Source organism: Sinohyriopsis cumingii, chromosome 2 (assembly GCF_028554795.1).
Source record: "Sinohyriopsis cumingii isolate HCF-2022 chromosome 2, ASM2855479v2, whole genome shotgun sequence".
NCBI lineage: Eukaryota > Metazoa > Mollusca > Bivalvia > Unionida > Unionidae > Sinohyriopsis > Sinohyriopsis cumingii.
Genome location: NC_142962.1, coordinates 56727043 through 56744009, shown reverse-complemented (window position 1 = coordinate 56744009; position 16967 = coordinate 56727043). Strand labels below are relative to the sequence as shown.

Sequence of the window (16967 nt, the reverse complement as noted above, 5' to 3'; positions counted from 1 at the left end):
TGACTCAACCTTGACTTAGCAGCTTAAAGGGTAAGAAAGATCGTTAGAATCAGGCAGATGTGTGTTGGCCACGACATCGATATATAACTCTGTTGTCCTGATAATGCCGTCTTCACTATTCATCCGTTTTTTTCTTACCAGCTTTGTGTCAAATTTGTTCATATCAGCTTCTAGCTCCTTTTCTAACTACCAATCATCTCATCCAAAGTAACTCCGAAGTAACTCATTGATTCGAGGTTTAAACTGTATATTTTCATTCAAACGTTTAAACTCGTAGGAGATCAAAGCGCTGGCATCTCTTTCGAAAGTTTCTTATCTGATTTTGCTATAGTTTCCCTTACTATATTTTTTATTTTAATTTAATGATCTTCAATTCACCTAACGCCCACTCTGCATCACACTATTGTTCTCTCTGGCTCGCTCTATGATTATATCCTCTCTCTCTCTCTCCATCAGCTCATCCTGTGATATATCCAGCTCACACTGTAATATTTCCAGCTCACCCAATGGTCTCTCTAACTCACTCTGTGATATATACATGTCTCACTACTATCACTCTAACTCACTATGTGATATCTACAAGTCTCACTACAATCACTCCAACTCACTCTGTGATATATACAGGTCTCACTACAATCACTCCAACTCACTCTGTGATATCTACAAGTCTCACTACAATCACTCCAACTCACTCTGTGATATCTACAAGTCTCACTACAATCACTCCAACTCACTCTGTGATATCTACAAGTCTCACTACAATCACTCCAACTCACTCTGTGATATCTACAGGTCTCACTACAGTCACTCCAACTCACTATGTGATATCTACAGGTCTCACTACAGTCACTCCAGCTCTCTATATGATATCTACAAGTCTCACTACAATCAATCCAACTCACTCTGTGATATCTACAGGTCTCACTACAATCACTCCAGCTCTCTGTGTGATTAATTCCCCAGCTGGCCACACGATCTCTCTCAATTCGTCCTATAATCTCTCCAGCTCACCCAATTATCTCGCCAATTCGATTATTATTGACTGATTCCTTTTTCAAGGTTAGTGAATGATATAGTTACCATACAAAAGTAAGACCCGATTTGGAAAGTCTATTTCTTCTACGACAAGGAAATTGTTTTAAAAAAAGTTTCCCAGTGTGACACGAATCAGTGTGTGTGTGTGTGTGTGTACATTTGTGCGTTCAAAAGTTATAGACAAATAGAGGCCAGGTGAGGTGCCAATGTTCTGATCGAAATGCATGCTCACTCTCCGCATAATATGATCGTGGAGCATGGACTATGGCTATTATTATGGATAGATGCAGAAAGTTCATGAATTAAACCTTGAATTGATCATGTGTAAATCCATTTGGTTTAAGCAATGTGCAATAATTATCACTCGAGCACTTTAGATACAAATTATTTCAACGTCCTGCAAGCAAAACACATCCTATGCATTTTTTAAAATAAAATTTCCATTCTCCAGTTTCTTATTACGTACTAGCTTCAGTCACGTGATGAGCCAACTACATTAGTTTATCAATTGTCCATGACCTAGATTTACTGAACACACACATCAATTGAAGGTTCATTCTACTTTCGTACAACACTGTCATCACTTTAGCTGTTGATCATGGCGTCGGAACCCAAGAAGATAAAAATGCAGCCTGGCTACACGAACGAGGGCCACCCCGAATTGTTTGACATCAGGGCAATGCCACTTCAACCCAAGGACAAAAAGCCTGGTCAACTGCCTATCCAGAAGGTCAAGAAATTTTTTGAAGACGTAAGTTTCTTCTCGAGTTTCCTAGCCAAAACCGTTCAGCATATAGACCGATATATACAGAGACTAAACCTGTAGTAAATATGCACTGTTGTTTATTGATTACTTACGACTCTATAATGTGTCAATATTTACTTTAGCATGAATTTAAATTGATATGTCTTATCTGCAGTGTATCACATTGTACACTCTGTCCTTTTCATGATATCCTGCACAGGAGTGGATTATTATGGATTTCATTATGGGATGATAGGGTACCAGTCCAATATTATTCCTGCTCCTATATTAGTTGTTTCTATTATATATACCTCAGCCTGTCTCGCCCTATCTATTTTACCAACGGGGTGGATCAGTATTTGGAACACCTGTTCCTGAAGTACGATTCTCGAATCAAGTTTTGGTGCCTCTATTTCAGGATGTGTAGGAGGAAGTATACAACACTCAGAACGCATACACGTATGCACACAAAGCTGGTCCATTACTAATATCACTCTTGTGGTATTTGCCTTGTCTCCTTCTTCCATCATTACTAGCACTACCAGAATCATCATTCTCACTATCTGCACAACAACAACAACTACTACTACTACTACAACAAAAGAACAACTACTACTGTAATTAAGAACTCTAAAATCAGTAATGTGGTATGTTCGACTTTCCCGGTTAAATTACGTGCCATAACGCATCATGTGATGGCCAATAAACCAGTTATTAAATTTAATGGTTCGACCTCGAACCGGGACATTACATCAGTACCTAGTCGGACGCTCCATCATCTGAGCTACCGCGATTTGCTGCAAGAAAAGAAGCGACGTCTGTTGATGGAGAAGATATCAAGCAATAATGTATGAACTCCATTTCGAAAGAATACATAGTCAATGTACAATATTATATTATATTTACAAGATCAAAAAGAGTACACAGTAATGCACATTACTGTATGTAAATTGACAAGATAGAAAAGCAAAAAATTTCAGCTTGACAGCCTGTAAGCGCCTCTATAATCGGATGATTCAGTGTACTGTTTTGTACGTTATCCAAACTCCGATCAGCTGGGCGGACAAACACATATTAAAAATTTAACAAAGTAGTTCCACACATTTGACAAGTGTTTGAGATAGTACTGTTAGACGTAAGATAAAGTTCATGTTTTGATATGATAAGGCAATGGTTTAAACTTAAACCGCAATGCGAAAGGTCAAGAGTCAACTGACTGTACAACTACATAATTTTCAATTGAATATTATCTACTGATGAGGCAATGAGCTTGTCTTGTGGACGATATCGTAGCTTTTATTTCATACATTTGTTCTTGCGAGTAAATAATAATAATAATAATAATAATAATAACGATATATTAGCACATGCATTTTTGCACTTCCGGTCGTTACCGTGACGCGCATTCCTCTTCTTTCTTTATATTGTTCATCTTCTTTACTAAGTCATGTAAAAGAATCAAAGAGATGAAATACATGAATTAAAATAGGTAATCTACCCAATCTCTACTACCACAGTCATTATCAAAATCATATTTAAATATTTGCACAAAAATATTTTATAAAATGTTCACATTAAAAGTCACGGTTTTGTACTATATAAGCAATGTTCACTGTTTGCCTATTGAACATTCTGGAGAATTCAGCGAAAACTTGTGTTGGAGTCCTAATTTGTCTGAAACAGGAATAAACATGACGATTGCAGAAGTCGTTTAGTGGTCGTCCCATTATGAAGTTAAATTACGTTCAAAGATAAGCAGAAAAACTGGAATATAACTAGCCGTAGCTGACCGCAAAATATTATCAGCTGGTAAACGGCAACGTTGTGCATATCCCCGTAGTTGAAGTAGTACGCGTACACTTGTGAGTTGCTAAAAACTGGCAGTAAAAACATTGTCCAGTTCTAAAACTAAGGGATGGTTTAGTAACAGCTGACAGAAACTGGTGGTCACCAGAACAATGCAGAGCACTATGTAACCGTTTTCACCTCTTTTTATAGGATCAAAATAAACGTCATCGTTGTACTGTCTTTAAGATTGTCTATATGATTAAGAATATTTGCATTGGAAAACTATTGGAACCTGCAAGCTGATATCAACATATTTTTCATATCACAAGGACCATGTCCAATCTGATTCAAGCGCAAACGACAACCTTAAGTTCTGGTATTCTTCAAACCCGATCATTTCCATTTAGGCATTACGTGATTGCAGACTACGTTTACTATCTAATGACCTCTGAAATTGAAGCACTTGGCAACGTGCAAAAGTCGGCACCTTCGAAGCTAAAGATCTGATAACGGATGAGCTCAAATGTGCATAGGCAATTTTACATTTTGCAGAAACACATTAACACATTTTGAGAAGAATTTTATTTAGTTCCAACTACAGTCAGTGCATAGATTAGATTGTCTTTAGCAAGTCATCACAGCCACAAATGCAAAAGGGCTAAATAGTGCTTGGAATCTTGAGTGACTCCTAACATAAAGTGATAATATATAAACTTGGATAGTAATACGCCAGACAGCAGAGGCTCTTAGAGTAGATAGGGCTGAGTAGCGCACAGGGCAATCGTTCCACTTTGAAATGTATTACGTATAATTATTCATTACTCGTCTTCTCATTTTGTAACCTGAATATTGTACAATATGCACGCATTGTGATGGGCTGATTTCTTCCTAATTTGTGATGTCCAAAATAATTAAGTTTATGGTTTTGGTACACTTATTAGACAATGGAGTTTTGTCACAAACACAATAAAAATGTGTTTCAAATAAGATATATGCTAATATCAACATTCGAAAAAATATTATTGATAGTGTCATTTGTCCACTTGCATCTGCATAAGCTACAACCTAAGGTTATAGTTGCAGTTTCTTCCAGTTATTTGCTAAAAGTAGATATTAAACATATTGGTTCACTGTTCCGATAACAATAAGGGGAATTCTTGTGGTAATGTGATGCAGTAGAACAGCGATACTTTGAGTTTCTAAAACTTGTAAGGTGTCCGATAAATGCAGCTCATTTATAAAGTTATTTAAACTTGGAATGCTTGCAAGGTACCCATTTTCTTACGCAAATTGGACGATATATGTAATATCAAGGGTAATAGAACGGGATGATAGTTTGCAAGGTATTCCGATTCGAAACCTTCTCCGGATAGCACTGAATGTTTGATTACAAGACGGATAGCAGAGAACATACTACGATTTTTTTTAATAGCATGAAACATACTTTAGTAAAGCTGTGGTTTAAAAAGTTTATTTTTTAATTAAAAGCGACCGGTAAGTGTACTATTCGCATTATGTCTAGAGCGGCGGGCGTAGATAATGGATTATGCGTTTTGCTTTAATTTATAATACGAACGGATTGGCACGAAACAAATCAGTTTGCAGGTTGTTCTTTTTCTTAAATAATGTATGCAGTGGCTATGCTGCTGTAATGTACCAGGTCTATGTTAAACCATAAGACTGAATAAATGATTTTATTATCATTATTTTCCTACCCTGGTCTGAAATTAGGGAAATAGCGCAAACATGTTGTTAATATTAAAATGTTCGCTGATAACTCTGTCGTTTTTCTAATGCCCAAAGATCCATTTGTCAGTTGATAATTTCCAAGAAAATAAGAAGATTTATCTCAAAGTGCCGTTAAACGCTAATAAATACAAACATACAGTACCCGAAACGTGCATGTGGATAATAAAACTAAGATAAAAGACATGATGCCTTGCTTTTGAAACCCTTTGTAACATTCGGTACAAAAAGAGTATACACCTGAACATATATAAAACACAGACTACCTCCCTGAGACCAAATGAGAAGGAGGCACTGTATAAAATTTCTGCATACATCTGATCTGCCAATTATTGATGATGAACATTATCATTCTCTCAAGTAATTGTCATATGCAGTCACCTTTGACGTAACAGTAACGGTGGTTTTTTTAATCACAGAATTTTAATTTCTAGGGATTTGTAATAGTGGAGGACTTCTTCAAGAAAGAGGAACTCGAGAGATGTCGTGACGCCATCAAGGATTTGGTGGAGCATTTGGCACAGACGCTATACAAAGCTGGAAAAATCAAAAGTATTTATCTGTTTTAATATTATCTAAATTTTCCTTAGGTACATTTCACGAGAAAACGTGTCTAGCCTAACAATAAGTTCATATAAAAGATAACAATTTATAACTTGTTTAAGTCTGACATAGTGGTCAAGAATATTACTGGCTTCAGGTTCCAACAATAGTTAATACGGATTTCTACAATAGTTAATACGGATTTCTACAATAGTTAATACGGATTTCTACATTAGTTTATACGGGTTTCGTTTATAACATGAATCACAACTGCCTCATAATTCAGTAACTTTTTATAGAATTTTTAACATTTATTCATTTATCTGAGAAGAATATATTTCAAAACAATTGCTGACTTGGCATTTCGTCATATTTGCAGTGTTACGACTCTATGGTCATAAACTAAGCAACAGAAAGAAGCAAAACCATCAATTTTTTTTTATAATAAATTAACAAATAATTTAGTTATTAAAGTTTTAAAAAATGAAAACTTAAGAGGAACTTACAATATTATGAACTGAATCCAACATAATTCTGAAAAGATTCTGTTAAAGTCCAGAAGAATGAAATATTCCGTATAAATTTCCCGCCAACAGTCCTACGTGTCAAAATGGGGTTATCCAGAACTCTTTCAAATAATTCACAATAGTCCTGGAATATACATTATAGTCAAATGAGCACTTTCTATTTCCACTGAATAATCCAAACAAATGTTTCCTCTCAAAAAATATCAATATACAACATAAAACTACGTCTGCAGACTTGATTTTACAACAAGAACACAAGCAATACGAAGGATAAAATTATCCATTCCAAGGAATTTAAATACAGGCGAAAGTTTAAAACACGTACATCGTTATTACTTGTTACGTGACAAATTGAAAATCTCCAACATCGTAAAATAACTCACATGATCTAACCTATCCAATGGGAAATGAAGTAATTCTTCTAAGAACCCACCTGACGAACTTGTCCAGTGGGAAACAGCCCTAAACGTGTCAACATATGTACTAATAATTTATTATTAGTAAATTCAAACACATATGTAAGCATCTATTTGTAGATCCAATGCAATTTTACTTATTTAACATTTAAAAATGGACCCTATTCACATACACCAAATCCAGTTATAGATAATCACTACAATTTACAGTCATGAATAAAAATTAAAAATATTAAAGACATACATAACAGCAGAAACAATTGAAGGCATACAAAACAACTATAAATAAAACTGTAAGCATATCAAGTGATTAGTTTTTGGATGATAGTCATCTAACTCTTACTAATAACATTGCTCAGACTTTGTTATTTGAACACGTGTTATTTAACTACAACGTCAAAAATGAACTGAAGACGTTTTCAGACTGTTTTCTTTCCCATGCATTTTGCTTTATTTTAGCCATCGAATATGTTGATTTCTCAGTCAACCCTAACCGTTTTATTTTCAGAAAGATCGCAAAAGAGACGATGCTCACAAAGCATCCTTTCATGGTTTTGCATACGTCTGTTGCAACCAACATAATGTATCGCTTTGTGTAGCACACATTCTGCTTACACTCAACCAACATAATGTATCGCTTTGTGTTGCACACATTTTTCTTACACTTACACACACACACACACACACACACACACACACACACACACACACACACATACTTTAGCAGGAGTAAACAAATCTCATTTATAACGATTTCCTATATTTCAGACTTATATGCAGAACATGGTTTATTCGAACGTCTTACACACATAGAAACTGAGTTTCCAGGCGCCAACATTGTCCTTCATAAATCAGGCACTCTGCCACAGGTAACTTTTTCTTCTCGCTATGATTTTGCATGTATTATATTTTATAGCAACATTACTCCATTAATGTTTCCATACTTTGTTACCATATCAAGGCAATGACATATCAATGTCAAACAGATTATACTCGGCTGTTGTAGGAATGTACCTTGACCTAATTTGAAGTTCATTTGCATTAAAGAACATAACTATGTAAAAGTGTAAAAGAAAACTACTTCTGTAAATGGAATAAGTGATATTAGTATCAATGCTAATACTGAATTACGAATGATATTATAATAAGCATACGAAATTACTACCAATAACGAAATTTCGGAAAGTGTATTACAACATATTTTAACATACTTGTAGTAATGGTGGTGCACTGCGTACACATATGACGCTGTGGATACGAGCGGAGTTGAACATTACACCACCAGTTTGAAAATATCGCTTATTGTGTACAAGGAAGGTTTAATGTTTAAAACGTTAAAATGATTACTATTGGGGGCCATTATGCGGACAAAAGGGATTATAATATGTTTAAAACGTCACTCGGATTAACATGGTACGCCACTCTGGGTACAGGGAAAATTGCAATATTAAAAATTATGGGTTTAATATAGCCTGAAACAAGGAGAATTCAGTATTGTGGGTCTGTCTATAGGTGCAAACATCCAAAACCTAGTGAGTGGCCTCAAACTGAAAATGAATCTGAGGTTTAGTCCGTGAGAAAGTATGTGACATAATTCAGCGGACACGTTTTTTGTATCCGTCAATAAGAATTTAGGAGCACACGTAACTTTCATTGGTTGGTTTTTAGCCGCGCATGGTTTTCGCCCTGTGTCCCCAACATGAAATAAGGTCAAATCATTTTGGTTCTTCTGTGCAATAGGCACGATGATCGTTTTTTATTTATGCTATGTAACTTTGTTAGGATGATGTCAGCACAAAACAGATATATAGTTTCAAGACCGTTGTTCAGTTATTGCTTTTCTTTCTTACATTTTTGTATCTAATGTCCGTAGAGTTCCTCTGTAATTCAAAAGTTTAGGAGTAAAACAAATCTATCTTAGCTTTTGTGTTTGGTATTTCTTTTGTGGATGTATGTTCTCCCCCACCCCACCCATACCCCAAACCCAAACGAAGATGAGCTTGTTTAGATTTTAGGGGAAACATTTATGAATTATGTATATTCGCCATTATTAAGGCTGAATTTAAAGATCATGGCTTTTTGTTCGGGTGCGCCTGAAGTGGGTTTTTATGCCAAGAGTGATGCTACTATTACTGCTGCTATTTCTAGTATTACTCTATCGATGTTATAATAATTATAATAATAATAATAATAATAATAATAATAATAATAATAATGAGGACTTTGTATAGCGCCTAATCTTTAGAAGCTCTGAGCTCTTTACAACATTAGACAACACCTATAAGATTAAAAAAAACCATAATAATATTATTACAAAAACAAACACCATGAAATTAGAAAAAAAAAAAAAAAAAATAATAAAAAAAAAATGCTGAGAATATTTCAGGTAGGAAACATTATTAGGTCTTTAAGTTTGTTCTTGCAGTCGAAATAAGTGAGTTTTGAGAGCCCTCTTGAATGTGATCACTGTGTCTTTGTGTCTAAGTTCAGTAGGTAATTCATTCCACATTGCTGGGCCCTGGTATGCAAAAGAACGCTGTCCATATGACTTTGTTTTCATAGTGGGAATAATGAGTATACGATTGTCAGAAGAGGAGCGTAAGTATCTTGCTGGTGTGTACACATGGGTGAGGTCGGATATGTATGTTGGACTAGAGTCCGACAGTGAAACGTAGCACAGAGAACAAATTTTGTGTTTGATTCTGGATCGAATGAATAGCCAGTGTAGGGTACAGAGCAGCGGGGAGGTGAGCTCTGATTGTGGTACTCTAGGTATGATCCGAGCAGCTGTGTTTTGAATTTTTTGAAGTTTCTGGAGTAGATATTGAGATGAACCGGACAGAATTGAGTTACAATAGTCCAGTCTTGAAAGTACTAATGAACACACAAGTGTTTTAGTGGCATCAACTGAAAGATATTTGCGAATTGAGCTGATGCGTCTCAGCTCAAGATATGCAGCCGCAGCCTTGCATATGTTCATGACATGTTTGTGCAATGTGAGTGTACTGTCCAGAGTAACACCTAGGTTTCGTACTGATTGTGTGAATTTAATGTTGGCGTTGCTGATATTTATTGTCTGAGGTAATGGATGTGAATGAGAAAGTCTTTGTATTGTGATCAGAATGGCCTCAGTTTTATCATCATTCATCTGCAGCTTGTTACATGTCATCCATGATTTCACATCAGAAATGCACCTCTCTACACCTTGGATGGTAGCATCAACTTCAGTTGGGTGGCTAGATTTGTATATTTGGGTGTCATCAGCGTACAATTGGTGAGACACTGGATGATGATCTATGACACTTGATAGCGACTGAGTGTACAGAATGAAGAGAACAGGTCCAAGAACAGACCCCTGTGGAACACCACAACATAGATCAACTGGGCTGGAGTGTATTCCATTTGCAGATACAATTTGTGTCCTGTTAACCAAGTAGGACTTGAACCACAGTAAGGCTGTATCATGAATGCCAAATACCTGCTGGAGACGGTGAAGTAATATATCATGGTCTATTGTGTCAAATGCTGCAGACAAATCAAAGAGGGTGAGGACTGTAATCTTTCCGCTATCCAAAGCAGAGAGAATGTCATTAACTACTTTTAGAAGAGTAGTTTCAGTACTGTGGCAAGGGCGATATGCTGATTGTACATTGCTAAAAAGACTGTTTGAATTTAGATGAGATACAAGCTGGGATAGAACAACATTTTCTAAGATTTTTTATATGAATGGGAGATTAGAAACTTGTCGGTAGTTCTTTAAATCATTATGGTCTAGTGTTGGTTTCTTCAGCAAAGGCTTTACAATGGCAGTCTTGAAAAATGATGGGAATTCCCCGGATGAGAGAGAGGTATTAATAACATCAGTTAGTGAAGGCAATACTGGCTCTAAGCACTCAAGCAGCAGTGATGTTGGAATTGGATCAAGTTCACATGACTTTGGTGCACTCTTCATCAGGATTGTACGTACGAAATCCATAGAGACAGGTTTAAATGCTGCTAATGGTTGCCGCTCAAATTCTGTATCCCAACTGTATGGTGACGACGAGTCAATTGAAATTGTGGTATCAAGCTTATCTCTAACGGTCTGTACTTTGTCACGGAAGAAATTTGCAAACATGTCCTGAAGGTCCACTGGAGAGAAGGTAGTTGGAAGTGGTGTTGATTTGTTCCTTGACATTAGCTTGTTAGTAATCTCGAAGAGCTCTTTGCAGCTAGAACTTTCCATGATGTTAGTAGTGTAGTGGGATGATTTCGCTGCATGGACTATATTTGTGACATTCTTCTTAGCGACTTCATAGATTTGCTTATGAATAGTGAGTCTGGTGGAAAGCCAGAGCTTCTCAGCTTTACGGCGGTCTCTTTTAGAAGTGCGAAGCTGGTCCCTAACACTGCTATACCATGGAGAACACTTTTGAATTGATATTCTGCACTTGGTAGCTGGGGCATATTTGTCAAGCAATGAACGCAGACAGTTATCGAGTTGTTCTGCGTAAGGAGGTAAGCAAGTTGTTAGGTTAGCTTGGATGTCGTGCATTAGTTTGATTCTATTTATCATACGGAGGTTTCTCTTAGATGCAGATAAAGGTGGAGGGTTAGGGACTGATACGTCAAGATGGCATATAATGCAGAGGTGATCTGATGCAAGGTCATGGGATACCAGGGAGGACCGTAGAATGTTATCATCAGGTCTATGAAGAATCCAGTCTAAAATGTGACCATGTTTATGGGTGGGTTGGTTAACTGACAGTTTGAGGTTGAAAACATTAATGGAATCTAGGAGTTTTGATGTATTTGAGTTTCCGGGACAGTCATAGTGAAAGCTGAAATCTCCAAGAATAATCAGGTTGCCACCTATCGAATTTCCATAGTCCAGGAGATTCGGAAACTGCTCCAAAAAAGAGAGAGTCAGCCAGCTTGTTTTTTTCTACTAGGATGAGGGCGGTATAGGCAGAAAAAATGGATTGACCTTTGCTCCAGTGTGAGTGTGGTTTGGACTAGTTCAAACGATGTGTGGTCGAAATTTAATGCTGTGGTGTAGTTAAGACGTTTTATCATGGAGTTCTTTGTGATGACAGCAATTCCACCTCCGCGAGAATTACGGGAGAACGACTTGATGGAGTAACCAGTGGGTGTTAGATCCGCACACTTGGGCTCATCGCCTGATATTTTTAGCCATGTTTCTGTCAGGAAAAATATGTCAACATTCTGGTCGTTGATAAAATTAACTATTTCTGTGCGCTTTTCCGGTGGTCCTACTGACTGGGCATTGAATAATTCAATGCGCAGAGGTATTTATTGGATAGTTGACATAAAGGTTGACGAATTAATAGGGATTTGAATTAGGTTATCTAAATTAACGGTCGAATTTTTTTAAAATGGTTGTGCAGAAATAAGGGAGATAACTGGGATTCTTCTTCCTGTTCTACGCCGGCCAGCTTTGAAACAACGTTTCTTGTTTTGCTTCTGTTTACATGTAGGTAATGATGAATCAAGTCCCAGTTCGTTTAGTCAGTTCCAGATAATATATTGGATTTAGATATGGTTTTCTACGATTTATGTTCATCATCTCAGGAAATACGTTGCAAGTGTACTCTCAAGTCATTCGTGGAGATCGTCTGATCTTCTGTTTGGAGGACCCAATTTTCCAGACCTAAATTATACTCACGTCTATCGTCACCAAAATAATTTCAACGCTATTATAAATGTCATGGCATTTCTTAAGAAAATGAGCAAAGATTAAATATTCGGGAGCAACAGGTTCAATGTGGAAAGAAATGCCGTGGCTGTTTGTTGTGAGACCTTGTGTTCTAGAGAGATAAGACATGATTAAATGCTCTGCTTGTGGTCGAAACATCTTTTAGCCAAGTGTATTGCAAGCGACATCAAATGAAGCATGTCCTAAATAAGAAAAGTGCTTGTGAACTATTGAAAGCGTGCCCCAAATAAGAACAAAATGTTCGTACCAATTAAAAAAGATTCGTAAGCTTGTCTTGGAAAGACATTAAATCAGATTTGTCGTCAGCTCTTCGAATTGGATTATCAGTCTTACATTCAGCGATAGGTAAACGAACAAGACGAATTATTAGATAACAATAATCAAAAGCTAAACGAATGTGACCATCACCCGGATTAATTGTCCTTTACTCTGGATATTCCTATTACACAGGCTTTCACATATATGGCTCATCGAGCCTAGCAAGAATACAATGAAAGTGATAACGTTCGTGTCTTTACGTATCATCCACACACTTACACGACATTCCTTACATCACAATCTCAAATGAGACCGATCATTCCTCAATTACATCCTTCCTATTACGGAGAACAGCGAAGGAGATGAACATTCGCGTCTCACGTGGCTTTGAATGGCTATTATTGCGGTGCTAGTCGATTGAATATGCTCAAAGGGAAATGTCTAAATGTCTGGAAGGACCCCTACCCAAAGTTTCACCCAGAACACGATTTGTGTACATAGGTGAATGAGAACAAGTATAGTGTTGTCTGTTGTGGCGTCAAACTCGGCGAATAGGAATATAAGCTACAGATTACCTTGAATATGCTGGATGGTCTCCTGTGTGTTCTACCTTCTCTTGGTGGGTCCGAATCATAGTTTACCTGTGGAGCTGTGAGAACGCATTTGTCACTCTTTTTAACAAAACAAGCGAAATGCAAAAACATGTGATTCATCAGTGACATAGACTTTTTAACCTTTGATATCAGAATGGTACACGAAAGATGATTGCTGAAAAATTGTACAGTACATTGAAAAATCACAAGCACATATTTAAAAAATTGTCCATTAATGTTTTAATTGTTTTATGAAACTCACCATGCCACGACTTCTGCACGCGTGTTTCATCGAACTCCGTTATGGGTAAGGGGACGGAAAGGTCAATGAAACGATTAAAAAATGAAAGGATTTCTAAGTAGTTTAAGAAGAACTCATTCCACGAGACAATACTTCTCCTTAAATTTTGAACCCTGTGTCGTGTGTGTGTATGTGCGTGCGTGTGTGTGTAACTGAATTGCATGGATTTCGTTTACCTGAATACTCCCTTTCGCGTATGTGTCACCATTCATAAAAACACATGACGGCCAAAACTTTGTTCACGAGAAAATATGAAGAAAGGCATTCAGTTAGTGATGAATACTCTACCACTGTATGACGAGATTCGCCGCATTTTATCCACAGTTCATACTCCCCAAAATGTAAATGTCGCTAATGGTATGAACGAACAGATCTTTCACTGGAAACGTCTTGCATTTCAAGCCTGGAAACAAGACTTGGCTCACTTTGCAAAAGCACTGTGTAAATATTTACCGGACGACTCGTCATAACAGCAACAAGAACCCAGAGGACGGATCATGATGTTAGCGCAAGATGGAAAAGAATATAAGAAAAAAATGACTTTTTAATTCACTATAACTTTGTGTTTTATATGTTGTTGTCTCTTTCAAAGAAAACCCCTCCAAAAAGACCTTTCTTTATAAATCGTCTTTTGTCATCTCTTGCAATACCAGAACTTCTAAAACAATTCTAGAGTTATGGCTGCAATCTTCATTGTCCACGTGAATTACGAAAGGTCAAAAATTGTCAAAGCTGGGGCACACTGGTGTCTTCACCAACCCTTTAGATGTTGATTATTGTGCCTAGTAGTTCATGAAGAATCAAATTTGTCAGAATTTTCGTTGGACACAGATCACCTTTGTTCGACTGTCCTACATAACGTATCGTGCGGTGTTAAAAAGTGCATCAATCCTGAATTCATTAATGAAATAAAGTCCATTGCGTTTGTAAAAGGTCATCTTCGCGAATGCGATGGGATTATGTCTGACTCTGAGTCAAACGCCATCTTTGGCATTCTTTTAGGAGAAGATGAGGATATTAAACCCTTGATTGACACAAATGAATGTTATCGCAAACGCTAGTATTATTTACGTTATCCAGAGTTTATTCTTCCAAACAATGACCAGTTTCAATGCTCACAGGATGGTATTGTTACAAGGTCCAAGGGACAAATCTGAATGCCAATTATTGGCTAAATATATTGGTACCCACTCGCTAAACGATGCGACTAATTTGCAACAAGTTATTTAATGATCGATTTAAAACCCACTACTCATTAAGCAGATTATTTGAAATTTAATACAGATTTGTTTCACAAATAGTGACAAATTTAGTTGACCTATTAAACAGCAGAATTCAGTGAACATTTACTACAAACCTTCTCATGCCAATGGCAAAGGATGAGTTAAAAAAATTTGTACCATTCACCCAAAGCCAAACTTATAAGTACACGCCTCCAGAATTTACGACAATGGTTTCAAGAACTATCAATGTGCACATTACCTAAACTCATTTGATATCAATTTGCAATAAGTCAAATGAAGCTAATGAATCGATCATCAATGGCAAGCCGATTGAGCCGAGGTATCTCAATTAGTTTAGTACAATCTAGGTTACAACTATTTGTTTGTATACTTGAAATGTTTTGAAAAAGGGAATGAGTATTCTCTTTCATTTCTATACCAGGTTCCAAGTTAGTGTGAGCTTTGAAAATCGTCTTGAAACAAAGCGCAAGTAACCTTTTGCGATGGCAAGCCGACAATGGTCTGATTTTTTTCTCAGCCAACAATTTCAGAATGAATTGATAAAAAACACATTTCATTTTGTTGCTACTGACAATGCTGAAATTAAACTTAGAGTCAGGACTCGTTTACAATGACTCTTGAAAGAATGTATGTTTAAAGATTTTATACATCAAAATTCTCTCAGATTCATTGATTGGTGAAAACCTACAATGAATCCTACAATAGCAGTATCGGATGTACTCCAGAAGAAGTGACTTCCCAAATCGAAGTGGCAGTGTTTCATAGATTGTTTGAACATCTGGCAATTGACGATGTAAAACGTGTGCAACACAGGAGATCTAATTTGCATGGGAAAACAAGACAAAAATTTGACAAACGATATTTTCTGAACTTGACAACAAAGTTGATTCGTGTCAAACGTCACCCACCTCACTATATATTGGAAGACGCAGAAGTGCTAAAATGAACATTTTACTTGTCTGAGTTACAACGAGTGATTAAGGTGTGTCGACGAAGTGTACGATATGGAAAGCATACTCAACGAATGTGTAAATTGGGGGTAAAAGCATGTCGAAGAAGTCAATGTTCGTTGAAAAGGATATCCACCCAGTTTCGATTTTTTTTATTGAAGCGTCACAACCCATCGAGCATGAAAAGAATCAGAATTCATGAATATGCCGTTGAATACTATGACCCCTCTTTCCACTTCATCGCTCCAGGAAAAGAAAAGAACAAACAATGGGCGTGGTATGGTGAACGTGTTCCTAAAAGCAAAGTCATAATTTTCTGTCATATCTTCGTGGTATATTATGTAATTTGAGCACATTTTGGAAACTTGAGTTTTCCAAGAAAGGTAAAATAACTGTTGACAATTTTATTATCGTCATTCCAATCCCTCTTGGAAGAACACAAACGGAACAACAACGGTAGATACGCAAACTCCAATCACATGAACCCTTTGGAGTCGTTGGAAAGCCATACAACTTTGACATCGGCCGACTTATCCGAGACAAGAACGATCTAACGATGAATGCTCAATTTTATTTGACTTTACCTAGTGACAGTTCACTTGACGTGTTTCCCAACAACATATTGTGTTGTTTCACAGCAAAATTACCTTAAGCCATGCAAATGGACCATGAAGCACATTGGGAAGTTGTTTTCATAGAATTCATTTATCAAACTCAGGTCAAAAATGTTGCCGCGGACCAAATGACTTTTGTCGTTGAAATACTAAACGAACAAGCACCAGAAAATTTGAACAAAAATTATTCTAGCTTTTACGAAAATTAAATACCAGAGCCAGCTATCCCCTTATTCAACTTGTATGACAAGAGATTCCTGCAGTATATTACTGCAATGTTCGACATCTCGTCAATGCAATTTTAGTTCTCTTCAGAGAAAATTTTGGCAAGACACTGGAGAAACCCAACAGATGTGTTGTGATCGAGTACCATCCACCCACTTATTGTCTTAAAATGGATTTTTCAGACAGCATAATGCTGTCCATCAAATTTCTCAAAGTTTGTTTACTGTTCTAAGTGGAAACATGGTGTAGCTCCATTGTGAAAAGGC

The 16967-nt window shown here is 36.8% G+C and overlaps 1 protein-coding gene across 1 annotated transcript in view; it reads left to right on the top strand.

Annotated features, from left to right (window-relative positions):
• Positions 1-1559: 1559 nt before the first annotated feature.
• The window catches only part of LOC149804921 (phytanoyl-CoA dioxygenase domain-containing protein 1-like), a 29647-nt gene continuing 14239 nt past the window's right edge, over positions 1560-16967 (top strand). The window contains exons 1-3 of the mRNA XM_089945906.1: positions 1560-1786; positions 5749-5866; positions 7569-7669. Of these exons, the coding sequence (XP_089802032.1) occupies positions 1634-1786; positions 5749-5866; positions 7569-7669 (372 nt within the window). The 5' untranslated portion in view covers positions 1560-1633. The remainder of the gene's footprint in view (positions 1787-5748; positions 5867-7568; positions 7670-16967) is intronic.